The 14,968-nt window shown below is 34.9% G+C and overlaps 1 protein-coding gene across 8 annotated transcripts in view; it reads right to left on the bottom strand.

The window, feature by feature from the left end:
* RBPJ (recombination signal binding protein for immunoglobulin kappa J region) overlaps positions 1–14,968 on the bottom strand; it is a 95,490-nt gene that overhangs the window by 13,050 nt on the left and 67,472 nt on the right. For all 8 annotated transcript variants that reach the window (XM_045550474.1, XM_045550478.1, XM_045550480.1 and 5 more), the window contains 3 exons: positions 14,279–14,374; positions 7,335–7,500; positions 3,082–3,256 (listed from right to left, as the gene is read on the bottom strand). In XM_045550474.1, coding sequence (XP_045406430.1) covers positions 3,082–3,256; positions 7,335–7,500; positions 14,279–14,374 — 437 coding nt within the window. The remainder of the gene's footprint in view (positions 1–3,081; positions 3,257–7,334; positions 7,501–14,278; positions 14,375–14,968) is intronic.

The raw sequence follows: 14,968 nt of genomic DNA, 5'->3' as shown, positions 1-14,968 counted from the left end.
GAAATTTTTTGAAAAAAAAAACACATCTATGTAAGCAGGAAAATATTCTGGAAGTGAAATATGTTCTCTGCCATCAAGAAACTAATATTCAATACAAATACAAAGTTAAAGATGTTAAATAAAACCCTGTAATTGGGAATGTAATTAGCCTGAATACAAGATTAAATGCTTCCTGGTGCAGGAGAGCACACCACCATCTATGAAGTAGGCCTTGCCTTTCAGCAACAAAAAAAGAACCAAAGAACAGCAATTTTAAATCTGATCAAGCTTCTAGATTAACCACTGACAAAGATCCTCTCCTTCACCAAACTTTTAGTGTTTGTCCTTGTCCTTCTTTAGAAGATTGTTCTAAAGTTAACAACACTGCTGATGTTAAAGGATGAACATAAGAGGTTTCATTTTATTATGCAACTGTCTACTTTGCTGTCTTTGAAATTTTCCATAATATAAAGTAAATGACATTAATAAGGACTGAGTAGATTAAAATACATCCAATACACAAAAATCCATGAGTTCATAACACAACTAATCCTGTCATTAGTTCACTTGGCCCGGTTGTAGCAAGAATCCTGCTAAGTCATCCTCGTCCTTGACATACAATCACCTTGGCCTGCCTTTAGCTGGAATCCTGTTAAGTGGGGTAAGCAAGAATCCCCCTACCTGTGACGCCTCCTCTTGGTAATTTTCCATCCACTGACCCCCTCACTCTGCTCCTTGGCTATAAATTCCCACTTGTCTTTGTTGTATCTCAGAATTGAACTCACTTCTATACTTAAGTCTCTTTTCCCCTACTGCAATAGTACTAAATGAAATCTGTCTTTCTAACTTTAAGTAGAGTCCAGCTCTGTTTCTTTCTAACGCTACCAACTTACAGAAATTATATTAAACTACACCAAAGGAATGAAATTAGCAAAATCCAGTATATGGAGCTCTTTAAGGCCAAATAACTCAAGTCTCTTGAATAAATAAATTGCAGAAGGCGCTTCATAGATTAAAGATTATTCAAGGATTATATTAATATAATATATATTGTAAAATCTGATAGATTTGAATCCTGATTTGAACAAATTGATTTTTAAAATGATATTTTAGACAATTTAAATTTGAATACTGACTGGATATTTGATGATATCAAGAAAGTATTTCTTCTTATAGTTGCTTTACATGTTGCTTTTATGTAATCATGGTATTGTGAATACATTAAAAAGAGACTCTGTCTTTTAGACACACATAGACATATTTGCAGATGATATTATGTCTGGGATTTGCATCAAACCGAGGGCAGAGGAAAGGGAGGCTAGGGTAGGAGTATAAATGAAGATAAAATAAGATTGTTCTAAAGTTAACAACACTGCTGATGTTAAAGGATGAACATAAGAGGTTTCATTTTATTATGCAACTGTCTACTTTGCTGTCTTTGAAATTTTCCATAATATAAAGTAAATGACATTAATAAGGACTGAGTAGATTACAATACATCCAATACACAAAAATCCATGAGTTCATAATACAACAAAATAAAAAACAAGCAAATAAAACCCCTAAAACCTCACTGGCTACTTTCAATGAATATTATCATTATTCTACAAATGAGTAAACAGTCCAGCTAATTCCTGCCTTTTCTCAGCAGACTACCTTTGAAGCAAACAGCCAATAGGGCAAAGTCACTCTTTGTAGGAAAACTCCAGCCAACAAATGCAGAAGTTATGAATAAAAAATAAGAAAATCACCCATTTGCAGCCCTTAATGAATCGGATTTAAGCAGCCATCACCAATGGTTACAAAAGCATGAGGTTAAAGGTTGCTGGGGAACTTTATAGATGGATTAGAATCATTAGACTAACAACAACTGAACTTATTATAACCAATCTTAATATGAAAAAAAATGGGATAGCCAGATATATGACTTCTGATCCAATGGAAATGAATGTGTACAGGACCAGCTAATTCTAAGTCTTTAAGTCCAACCACCAGTTCGTGTAAAATATGAAAGAAACATATAATCAGCCAAATCCAGAATATAAAAATTTCACAGGAAAAATGACCTAGTTTCTTCAACAAATAAATGACATGGAAGGAAAAAAGGTGGGAGAGGGAGAAGAGAAGAAACTCTTACATATTAAAGTGTTTGGACCTTGTTGGAATCCGGGTTTGAATAAACCAACTATAAAATAAAACAAAAACAATTGTAACAAGACACTGGTGAGAAAATCTGATAAATCTGTACATGGAATGAATATTAGATGGCATTAAGGAACTACTATCGACTTTGATAGGTATAATGATGTTTAAAAAGAAAAGTCACGTTTTAGTCACCACTGCAGACATTTTGGTTGAAAGGACAGGATGGTTGAGATTTACATTATAATAGTCCAGCATTTGGAATAGGGAGAGGTGTTGGTAGTGATGGAAATAATGAAACAGAACTGGTTAAACCTGTTGGGGCTAGGTGGATGGTTACATTATACTTCTTTTCCCCTTTTATATAAATTTGAAAGTTTCTATAATAAAAAGCTGAATTTAAAAAAAAAGGAAAATGGGTGTGGAGGTTGAAATGTACAATTTAAAAACATAGTATGTATCATTGGTAGTCTAAAATTAATTTGCTGATGAGACAGTAGTCTCTGCTGGAGCAACCATCTTAAAAATCTTGTTTAGGTTCTCAGGATGGCTTCCAAAGCCCATTTGATATAATAGTGTTTTTCAAAGGGGTGCTTTGACATTCAAGGTAGATCAAGTCTTTGTGGGAATGGGAACTTTCTTGGGCATTGTAGGACATTTAGTAACAGTGGCTGAAGATATCCAATGCCAGTATCATCCTCTCCAGTCACTGTGACTACAGAAGAAAAACACCTCCCATTTCCTAAGTGCCCCTGGGCAGCACTAAGGAACCAATCTGGTTGAGAACCACTTCATTGGACCATTTTTAATTAAAAAAAAAAAATACAATAAAGAAGGCCACAAAAATATGAGTAAAGACTGAACTGGCTATTGAAAAAGCAATTTTAATTTGAAAAATAATTTGTGTTATTAATTCAAGGTGGGAGTTGAAGACAAATAAAAAAACTCAAGCATACATACAGTCAGCATTTTTCAATGACTGCTTCTTTTTGGAAGGTTTGGAGATGACCTTTATCCGCTTGCTGAGGAACACGCCAATGTCATCACTGTTGCCATAGAACATCTTTACAGACAACATGAAGTGCTTTCTCTTGTCTGAATCAGATATGTATAATGTTTTGGCTGTGCAGTAGTTCTGTGAAAGAAAAGAAAAGTTTTATGGCACCAAAACTTTGTTGGTTGTGTATCTATAACTCAGAATGGCCATAGTTAGGTTTGATCAGGTTTAAATGAAATAATTCCAATGGATAGCTGATACAAATTACCAACTGTAAAAATTACTCAAATTGATCTCTGAAGAAAGTAAAAAATCCTCCCTATCAAGTCTATAAGACACAAACATTGTGATACATTGTACCCTTTTTAAAAGACTGTTTTTAAAGTCTTTTCTTGTTTTACATAGCACTACATCTGCTTCACGGAATTAGCAGTGTCATAGTTATTTTTAAAAATACAAGTTTTACAGTTAAAAAAAGCTATGACTATCTTTCTGCAAAGAAAAGATATAAATAAGGTTATCAGAATTCAACAGAATTATGTAAAAGATTTCAGCAGTGGTCCTTCTCAAAATAGTGCATAGAATGTTTTTCTTTACATAGCTGAATGCTAGAGTAACCACTTATAAGTCTGAGGAAAACAATGCGGGACTAACTGGATGATTATAAAATATCTAAAACCAGAAAGAGATTATATGAGTATGGTTTAAAGAACTATTTTTGAAATGGTTAACTTTGCCCAATGGGATCATTCATATTGCATCACCAAAAGAACTAAATTTAAAGGTACTAGAGAAAATGTTCAAGGCATTATATAGTTTACCAGAGTACAAATTCTGGTAACTGAAAACACAGTATAAAAGAGTTATAACACTCAACAAACAACAAAGACACTTCAAAATGCTATGATTTCAATTACATGGCAATTCTAAAATCTTTCCTATTCCCCTGATCCCTGTGAATTAGGGAGGGGCCTAAATTATTGACCTTATTGACCTCCTTTTCCAGATAGGGTAAATGATGCCCAGATATTTATAGTGTAAATATATAAAATAACTGAACTATATTTTTTAAAAGATCAATACTCCACTTTAAAATTAGACTAAACAAATTTCTTCAACTACCTCTGCTGTGTGTTCCTTTACAAAAGCAGAGCAAATGCCACTCATTTAGGAAATAGTTAATGACTTTTATGTTTTAATCTTTAAAATTTTACTCATAGGCAGCCTTAGTAGCAGACAAAAATAGTGCAATAGTTTATTTCATTTCTCATAGCAAAGTTATTTAAGAAAATGTAGGTGCCATCTTGAATATTCTACACTCAATTAAGTTTTTAAAATTCAAAAGTTTGGTAAAAGCTTCAAGAGGCTTTGCTCTGCAGAAGGCAAAATAAGATAAAATTATTAATAATAGTAATAAGAAAAATAAAAACAACAGTACTTTGCAGTCACATAGCTTCTTTCACCCAAGGATCTCCAAAGCACTCAGAGATGGCATCTGTGAGCTGCTGTGTCCATGGGTCCGCCATACATTTTAAAATGACAGCACTGAAGGTCAAATTAAGCCTAAACAATGGAATTGTTCTGCAACATAAGATGAGGTCTATGAAAATGGGTATCAATGTACTAAAGATGACAGTAACAGGAAGCAAAAATGAAATGTGCATCTAAATGAAGGGAATTACATTCTAATGGGAAATCTTAAAAATGTTGAGATCACTTAATTTTTAGTGTTAAAATTAATGGATATAAACTATATCAGGAAAAAGAAAATACTGAAATGTAGCATAAATGGTAAGACACATGGGCAAACAGGTAAAGAAAAAATGTCAGAGAAGGTGGGATCCTAAGACCCACACACAAAGGACTTCATTTTCTTCAGAAAAAACAAACATGCACATCTCTTTGGAAAGAAAGGAAATAACCCTAATAACAATGAGTAGTTTGAATCCACAAAAATCATACCTGAGATAACTTTATTGGAACTATCACTTTTAAAAAACTGTAAGGCCACTGACCAAAAACAATTCAAATTCCATAACAAAAAAAGGAAAAAGTCACTCTTAGAAAATAAGCAAATAAAAGCTCAAATTACATTTACAATACTAAAAAGCTAAATTACTTAACAGAATTCTAGAAGAGAAAATGGCATAAAATAATCTCCCAAAAAACTCTTTGAAAATCTTTAGGCAATAAAAGCATTGCCCTGAAACAAAGAAATATCAACTCTAATGCTGTAAAAATAATATTGTAGAAATATTTGAATTATAAAAACAAAACCCTAGCAAGAATATGAAATTTTTTAGAATAAGAAAAATACAAGTGTGCTAATTAGGAAAGTATTCCTTGTTGCATAGCTTACCTAGCTGCAACTATATAAAATATAAAATTAAGGAAAAGACTACTTAACAAATTTAAAATAGCATTAAATAAAATCTCAGATCTAAAACATTACCAACATACAGTCAGATGTCATGACCATAAATTTAAAGGGCTACATATACTAGAATTTTGTTGTAATAAATATTTAAAACAAATACAAACACCAAATAATGCAAAATAAATATTCCTTATTTTTTAATAATGACTAATTATACCTAATTCAATAAATAGACTATTGAAAGAAAATAGTATTTCCTTACATGAATCAAGGGTAAGTGAGGCAGATAGGAGCAAAGTGCCTTATAGAAGCTTAGCGTCTTACTGCTCGGGACATCTTTGCGTACCTGGCCCTAAACCATGTTCTTATACCTTTATGCTCTGAGCACATGATTATGTTGCTCTTTCTGCCTGGCATGCTTTCTGCTGACTCTCACCAGTCTTGCTTTACATAAACTTCTCTAGTAACATTTTTTCATTAAAATTAAATATTAACGTATGTGTTTTGGCTTATAGACATTGTACTACCCTATTAGTAGGTGTTAAATAAACTACTAGTTAAATAATAATAAATACTAGTTAAAAGCTTAAATTCTCAGATATTCTATTCCTCTTCTGCCAATTTCTAGGCCTTAGGGAAAGGGTATAATGATAGAAATTTTAAAAAAGGTATGATACAAGATAGCAGGAAGATCTCCATGCTGAGGCAGCCCCTAAAGGTATAAAACTTGAACATGGCACTACTAAGCTACGATGCTGGGAAAGGCAAGCAGTGATGCTATTGGTTGATTTGTTTGGTATTACCTCACTTAAAATTACTGAAAGCTGGAATTCATTAAAGCAAACAGTCAAGTTCTATTAAACAGTTATAACACTGGTAGCTAGAATCCCTGGCTTCTCACTACCTATCTGATCCACTCATTCATAGTACTGAATGTCTAGATGTAGAGCTTGCAGGCATGTAACTCTGAGACTTTCTATATAACAAGAAAACAGATGAGACGTTGCTAAGATCTATTAGATCAATGCACCACTTAAATATACTCTTTACTCAAGGGTCATAATTTAGAAATGGTTTTTACTGATTTATTTTAAGATGAAATAATCTTCATTTTAGTAAGTATCATCCCAAACCTGATTTAAAATATATAGTCAACAAGTCTTACTGATAAAAACTGTAAAGCTATAAATAACATGCAAATAGCCAAATTTGAAGGAGGTTGACACTGAGGGTTCTTAGTACCCACAATCTGTAAAATTATTAAAATTGAAATTTTTTTTTTTTTTTTGAAGACAAGGTCTCAGTCTGTCACCCAGGCTAGTGTGCAATCATAGCTCATCATAACCACGAATTCCTGGACTCAAGTGATCCTCCTACCTCAGCCTCCCAAGTAGCTAGGACTACAGGTGCACGCCACCATGCGCAGCTCCATTTTTTTATAGAGACAGGGTCTTGCTATGTTGCCCAGGCTAGTCTCGAATTCCTAGCCTTGAGTAATCCCCCTGGCTCAGCCTTCCAAAGTGCTAGGATTACAGGTAATTACAGCCACCACACCCAGTCCTAAAATTGAATTTGAGAGTACAAATCCCCTAGCTCACCCCCCTCAACACTATCCTCCAACCCCTATCCCTAATGCCAAATAAAACAAACATTAAGATGTTCAATAAAGATTTATCAAGTAAGGGAATAGCTTTTTATGCACTATTTTAAAAGACATTCAATGTTCTGATTTCAGTGTAGTCATTAAATAGCCATTTAAAAAAATTCCTGCCACACGAATGAAAACTACATTCTGGTACCACGGTGCCCCTTAATGGGGAACTAGCAGTCCTAATTTACCTTTCCTTCCAAGTTTAGCTGCTGCATTTCCTGGTCACTATTCCCTATCCCAATAAATGCACATGGTTGAGACTCTTGTTCAGAACAACCATCACGCTCCATTTGTTCTTTTTTTTTCTTCCATCCACTGCCCATAAGATACACGCAAGGAGGAGGGCAAAAGAACCTACAGAATGGGAAAAGAACAAAAACACAAAGCAATTAGATTTAAGAAAGCATTTCCGTTTCTTTTTTCACTTTTTATTGATTCATAACATTTTACATATTTATAGGACACAAATGGTATTTTTTACATGTACAGAATATATAATGATTAATTCAGGATATCTGGGGTATCTATCACCTTGGCTGTTTATTTATCATTTCTATGTGTTGGGAACACTTCAAGTTCTCTCTTCTAGCTACTTTAAAATATACAATACGTTGTTGCTAACTGTAGTCACCCTATTGTGCTATGGACCGTGAGAACTTATACCTTTTATCTAACAATGTGTTTGTACCCATTGACTAACTTCTCTTCATTCCATTTACTTTTCTTGAACATTATATATACAAAATCTTATTGAAATCTACTCGGCGCCTAATGAAAAACATTTGGCAAGGCCTTCTGTAACACAAGTAATCGTATGTACTGAGGAGAAAGAATAAAGCAGGACAGGGGAACTTGAAATGGAGACGACCTGCGGTGGCCTGGGAAAGCTTCCTTAAGGAGGGGACTTCCAGTCATGACCCAAAGCCATGTGGATACCTGGGGCCAGGAGCATTTCAGCAGAGGGGAGAGCAAGAGCAAAGGCTCTGACAGGAAGAACTCTGACCAACAAATAGACCAGAGTGACTAGAGTAGAGAGGAGGGAGATCAACAGGGGGTGAAGCCAGAGGTAACGGGCTAGCAGACCAAGTAGGCCCCAGGGATGACCCTGAGCAAGGAGGGAAGCCTCTGCAGTCCTCTCTTATTTATTTAAACCAATAGAAAAGAAGAGCAGCTTTCATGCACGTGTACTCACACTGAGGGCATGGATATAAAGGTCACAGCCAAGGTAGTAGGCCCAGCTCCAGGTCACTCCAATTTTGGAGGGATGCCTGGATTAGCTGGGCTAGTTTTGGAGTTGGTTCAGTTCAAGTCTGTATCAGGGATCTTTCTGGCTTCTAATGCTGGGAGCCACCCAATGCTTTCCATGGCACTGACTCAAATACTTAGATTGGCATACTCTCAGGAGGTTGAGAAGGCATCAATTTTCGAAACATGTTTCCTGTTAGCATATTACCAAACTCTGATATTAAGACTCCTTACTAAATTGGTATGCCAACGATAAAATCCAAAGAGCTATTCTTTAAAATAGTACACAGTGAGTATCCCTTATCCAAAATGCTTGGGACCAGAAGTGTTTTAGATTTCAGATTTTGGGATATCTGCATTTACATTTACCAGTTGAACATCCCAAATCTGAAAAGTCAAAATCCAAAATGTTCCAATGAGCTTTTTGAGCATCATACTGACACTCAAAATGTTCAGATTTTGGAGCATTTTGGATGTTTGGATTTGAGATGCACAACCTGTATACCAACTGTAGTAGGCAAATCTCAACAAGTTATTATAAAAAGGTTTTTATTTCACATTTGAAAATCTAATGAGAGCTAAAACAATAAAAGAATGAGTAGTTCTGGTTTTCTCAATAGTACTGTGACAAAATGCATGAAACTAACAGGGTATAAACTTAAGACAGGTTGATGAGAAATTCTTTACTCAAAACACTGACCAAGGTTCTACCCCAAAAGTGGTTTTCCAATCATGTAATAAATGTAAGAAAAATGAAGACTCTCCAACAGGCTCTGAGCTAGCCTTGTTTTTTCTTTTTTTTTTTTTTTTTTATGTCAACTCTACAAATTATTCAAAAAAGGTGTGATGGAAGAAAACAGCAAATCTACTATAATCTAAACACTGAGGCTATTTCTATCAGGTGATGATGAAATCATATCTTGAGAACATCCCAATACTGTCACCCCCTAAAATGCAGCAAATAAATCAAATTTTCATTTCCATATACTTCAGTAATAATACAGTAATCGAACAGAGGATAAGCATATACACAAAAAAGGGAAGAATATAGGCAAAAGAAAGGAAACTAAAGGGAACAGGTTAAAATCATCCAAATTAATAGAAGAAAAACTAAACTACATCTCTACAGTGGTGTGTGAAACCAATGATTTTTTGAATTTGGACAGTAGGTCAACAGGTATCAAACACTCAGTGAAGAGTTTTACCAGTAAGTGGTTAGCTTACAGAGTTTAACAGCTGCTATAAATATATACTATGAAATAACGTTGCCTTTATTTTCTCATCTTTCCCAGTAGTTCTAAGCAACTATGATAAACAATGCTTTTCTCTGCCACTTGGTGGCAATGTGCACACATTTAAGATTTTATTCATTTCAAAGTTCAAATAATCAGTCTTTATTTTCAGAGAATGTTTTAATAACTTTTTCCTCAAATCCTGAGATTAGGTCTGAAAACTACCTTACAGAAATCAAAGGCTTTTTATTCATCCCAACATATATAGTAAGTTAGGTTAAACAAAATCCAAACTCACGTCATTTATATTATCTGACTACCATTGCAGAATCATTACCCTTAATCACCAATTATTCATTTTAAAAGGAGCATATTTAGGAACTTTTTGCATACTACAATTACTCCAATTAACACAATTCTCAGTGTGACTTCAGAATCACAGTGTAATTGCCTACCTGGCTTTACTGTTAATTTTCTCAACAGTATCATTATAACTACTGCTTAATTACTTCCTTCTAAAAAGTTGAATCTTATGTCAAATAGCATATTAACATTTTCTCTAGATAAAATAATCCTTTTAAAAGTTTACATTTTAACCTAGGAAGCCCTTCTTTAATGAAAAATTATTAGTCACTAACAAATGGGATCCTAGATGTGCTACACAAATAAGTATTAGTTAATATTAGGCATAATAGTTGATATCAAGAACAATTTTAAATTTTAGAATAAAATTTCCTGAGCAAATATTTTTAGCATCATTCACTGGAGTTATTTTATATGCCACAGGGACATGGCCAAGAAGACTGTGGTCATGTCCCCAGGTAACCTCATGCCTTATGCCTTTGCAGCTCCTCAAAAAGGCCTAAACCAGGATCAGTAAGAAGGCAGATCATCTTTCCACTGTGCACTCCACCAACAAGGGACCAAATTTCCTATTTTAACTGCGCTCCCCAACCTTTTTGGCACCAGGGACGGGTTTCAGGGAAGACAACGAGGGGGGAGGATTGGAGTGCCGTTGGTGGAGCTGGGATGCTGGTAGGGGTGGGATGCGGAGCTCAGGTGGTGATGCACTGGCCAGTTTCCTCACAGGCCACTGACCTTACCCGGCCTCGGCCGGGGGTTGAGAACAGCAGCCTTTTAACACATTAACTGCCATATGAGTTGTATTAAACTCAAGCTAGTTTTGAGCCTCGGGGCTTTGTGAAGCAAAACCCTATAGTTGGTTCATGACAATCTTACTGGTCCATGTTCTTATTATTACAATTAATATTGACAATTTAGGCCTGGTGGGGTGGCTAGGCTAGCACTCTGGGAGGCAGAGGCAGGAGGACTCTTGCCTCTGCCTCCCAGACTCGAGGTCTGGAGTTCAAGACCAGCCTGAGCAAGAGCAAGACCCCATATATCTACCAAAACCAGAAAAACTTAGCCAGGTTGTGGTAGTGCCCACCTGTAGTCTCAACTACTCAGGAGGCTGAGGCAGGAGGATGGCTTCAGCCCAGGAGTTGGAGGATGCAGTGAGCTATGTGATGACGCCCCTGCACTCTAGCCCAGGCGACAGAGTAAGACTCTGTCTCAAAAAAAAAAAAAAAACCTGACTCGGGGGTGGGGGTGGGGGGGTAAGGGCAAAATACGTAACCTAAACTTTTGTACCCCCACAATATGCTGAAATAAGAATTAAAAAAAGACAATTTAAACACATGGATTGTGTTGCATATAACTCACCCACAGAAAACAATATAAAATAACAAATTAGAAAGGATCATTTTAGTAAAACACCGTGGCCTCAGGGGAAAAAAAATTTTTTTTTCTAGTGTGGCAGTCAATGTGTTAACCCCCAAGCCAAAGCAGAGCTTGCCAGCTGTCCAGAGGGCTGGACTTGGACTTGAATTAGCAGTCCCTTACTACTAATACTTTTGTTTAAAAAAAAAAAAATCAAGTAAATAAGCTTTCTTGTGTCCGGAGTTTCAGACCAGCTAGGTCATATCCAATTAACAGAAAAAAAATTGAAAATAAAAGCTACTTCAATAAAAGATAACGGTTAAATTTCCTTTTTTAACTTGATAAGCCTCTACAGCTGTCTATTCATATATTTTTAACAGTAATGGATAAACAAAAACCTTATCTGGACTTTAACATAATTTTTTGAATAGCTCTTCCCCTTTTGTTATCTCCACTGGGCATGGGTTATCCATCCTAGTATTAAATGACATAGTGACTTTTAAAACTCACAGTAAAGATCCTTTTGTATATAACTTGGCTCCTAATAGGTGATCAGAAATAAGGAATAAATGAATCCAAATGTACTAAAATGCATCTTCAAAAATCCAGGGAAAGAAAAGCAGCCTGCCCAAGTTCGAAGCTATATGATAAACATGTGCCTATTCATAATTCAATCAGAGCCAGCCAGTCTCACCTAGCTAATAATAAAAGGGATGGTCCTGGGCAAAGTTTACAAAGTTTATACTCAAATATCTTTACTTCCAGGACCAGGCCCAGTGGCTCACACCTGTAATCCTAGCACTCTGGGAGGCTGATGTGGGGGGATCGCCTGAGCAAGAGCAAGACCCCAACTCTACAAAAAAAACAGAAAAATGAGTCAGGCGAGGTGCCATAGGCCTGGAATCCCAGCTACTCGGAGGCTGAGGCAGAAGGACTGCTTAAACCCAGGAGTTGGAGGTTGCAGTGAGCTTTCATGATGCCACTGTACTCTAACCTGGGCGACAGAGCAAGACTCTGTCTAGAATTTAAAAAAAGGAAAAAAACAACTTGACTTCCTCCATCCTCATCGAGCTCTGCTGTAGATAATACTCAAACAGAAAATGGATTTTTGAAGATACATTTTAGTACAATTCATTTAATCTTTATTTATTAACAAATAATTTATTTATGAATAAATGACAAATATTCATTTAATCTTTATTTTGATCACCTATTAGGTGCCAGGTACTGTGCAAAAGGACTTTTACTGGTAGTTTTTAAAGTCACTATGTCATTTAATACTAGGATAGATAACCAACAATTAGGGCAATAAAAAGAATAAGAAATTTGGAATTAGAGCCTCAGGAGCTACAATCCTAGCTCCATGGATTCCTAACTAATGTGAACCTAGGCATGTTTAAGATCTCTGACATTTAATTTCCTCACCTGCAGAACAGGTATTATAACATGCCTACTTTATTATAAGAGTACTCTGAGGATTAAAGTTTTCAAAATATTTATAAAGCATTTCAAAAACAATGTCTAGCTCATGATTGGAGCTGATATGAAAACTGTTTCTACTTCAGATTCACTATGTGGTGCACAGTTGGCCTTTTAGATTCTTCTTCAGTAATGAGGGTATTGACTTGTTTTGCTTAGAGAACAAATGACTAGCTATATATACACACACTAAATTTCATTATTAGAAAAAAATTTCTGAATTTCTATTATCAAGTTCACAAAAACAGATGTTATTCTATATCCCAAACCACAGATTGATACCAACCTCTTCCCATATGTAACCCTAAATCAGTGATTAAGTTTTATTAGTAAGATGAATAATCACAAATTTAACAAACCTGAATAACACTTATGAACCCTAAATATTGTTTTCACTTGTTCATATTTTTTAATAGCTTTACTTTTTCAGCTCAGATTTAGTTGGCTTTAAGTATGTAACCTTTTAATTTTCTTCTAGCATGTAAAATATTGTATACTTACATTTTCCCTTCTCTTCTGCATATGCTAAGGTTTCCTTTATGTCACAAACTTTAAGATTCTACTCATTCCTTCCAACCCAACTCCAAAACCTGACTTTTCATTCCTCCTCCCTTCAGTTTGGTACTTTTCCAGCCAATCCAAAAAAAACTTTGATCTTTTCCCATAAGCGAGCTATCTTTATCTATGAAATGATTAACCAAAAGATGCTGTCTGAAAGACAAAGACTTAAGAAACTATTCACAAGAAAATTTCAGGAACCAAGCAGAAAAACTAACAGTAACAGTCTACAATTATACACAAAAAATGCTGAAATTTATAGGATACCAGGAGAAATCATTTAAAGATCACTTTGTTCTAATTTAATTTTGGCTATTCTACTTTACAGACAATTTTTGTAGTACCTGCATTCAGGTGCTATAAGAGCATGAACACAGCTTTGCTGTTTTTTCTTAACAACCACCAGAATAGGCACAGGGTCAAGGAAGAGGGGGCCAGGAACTCTTTTCTTTATAATTGCTCCCTCCATAGCTCAATTCAAGCTGAGTTCAGGACAGTCTTAGGATCAGGGGTTTGTTTAGGCTTTTCCTTTTTAAAAATGCACTTTTGGGGTCACATTTGTTTATAAAATTACATTTTCCACCAAAAGGAAAGCTTCTTTTTGAACAAGCTACTGTATCATGGAAATACTCTGAGAACACGATCATGTGGCCCAAATGAAAAATTGTGGATTATTTCATTTTGTAAGATTAGGGATTTAGCCAGATGATCTTTACTATATTCTCCTTCTAGCTTGAGTATGCCACAATTCACTTTGTCTCTCCCCTCAAATCCTGGTTTTCATTTTGTACTAGGCAAATTAACCTAGTAACAGAAAGCATCATTTGACATGCATATTAATATATCATTTGCAAATTCACATAACTACAATTAACTATGCACCAGAAAAATAATCTTACCTTTTTTCATTTCCATATGACTTCTGTGCAACTTTTGCATGAAGAATAAGCACTGTTTGATCCCCTCGCTCTTTTAAATAATTTCGCATAGCTTCCCTAAAATCAAATATAAATATTACTATTACAAGGGTGAAATTTTTGATGAAATCTTTCTTTTTTATTATTATGCTCTGTAATGAAAGGAATGTTTATATATTTTTTAAATAAGCAAATCTAAATTCAAAAATAAAGCAAAACAAATTCATGAATTTGAAGATTATACAATGGGACAACAAATACTGCTCATTTTCAACTCTATACTTTATCCTTTACAAGAAGAAATTGTCCCTCATTCTTTGGAATATATGATGTAACTCAACTAAACCCCACTTACAACTTCAAGAATAACTAGAATCAACGTGTATACACTGCTAATGTAGATTTATAAAATTAATGAAATAAAATGCTTTTATAGCTTAATAATCTAGTACTTCCCCCCCCACCCCCGTTCCCCAGTTTCAGTATTTTTCATGAATACAAAAGGCACAAAAAATCATTAGGCTATCTAAATTTATTATTACCTGATCCTAAACTGACATTCCTATAAGGACTAAGAAAGGCCTATAATTTACATAAAATATATAATTTTCTAAAGGATGCTACCAAATAGATAGTATTTAATAAAGGCTACTTGAAATTAGAGAAAACTCA

This window comes from Lemur catta, chromosome 4, assembly GCF_020740605.2.
Source record: "Lemur catta isolate mLemCat1 chromosome 4, mLemCat1.pri, whole genome shotgun sequence".
NCBI lineage: Eukaryota > Metazoa > Chordata > Mammalia > Primates > Lemuridae > Lemur > Lemur catta.
This window is presented reverse-complemented; position numbering and strand designations above follow the sequence as displayed.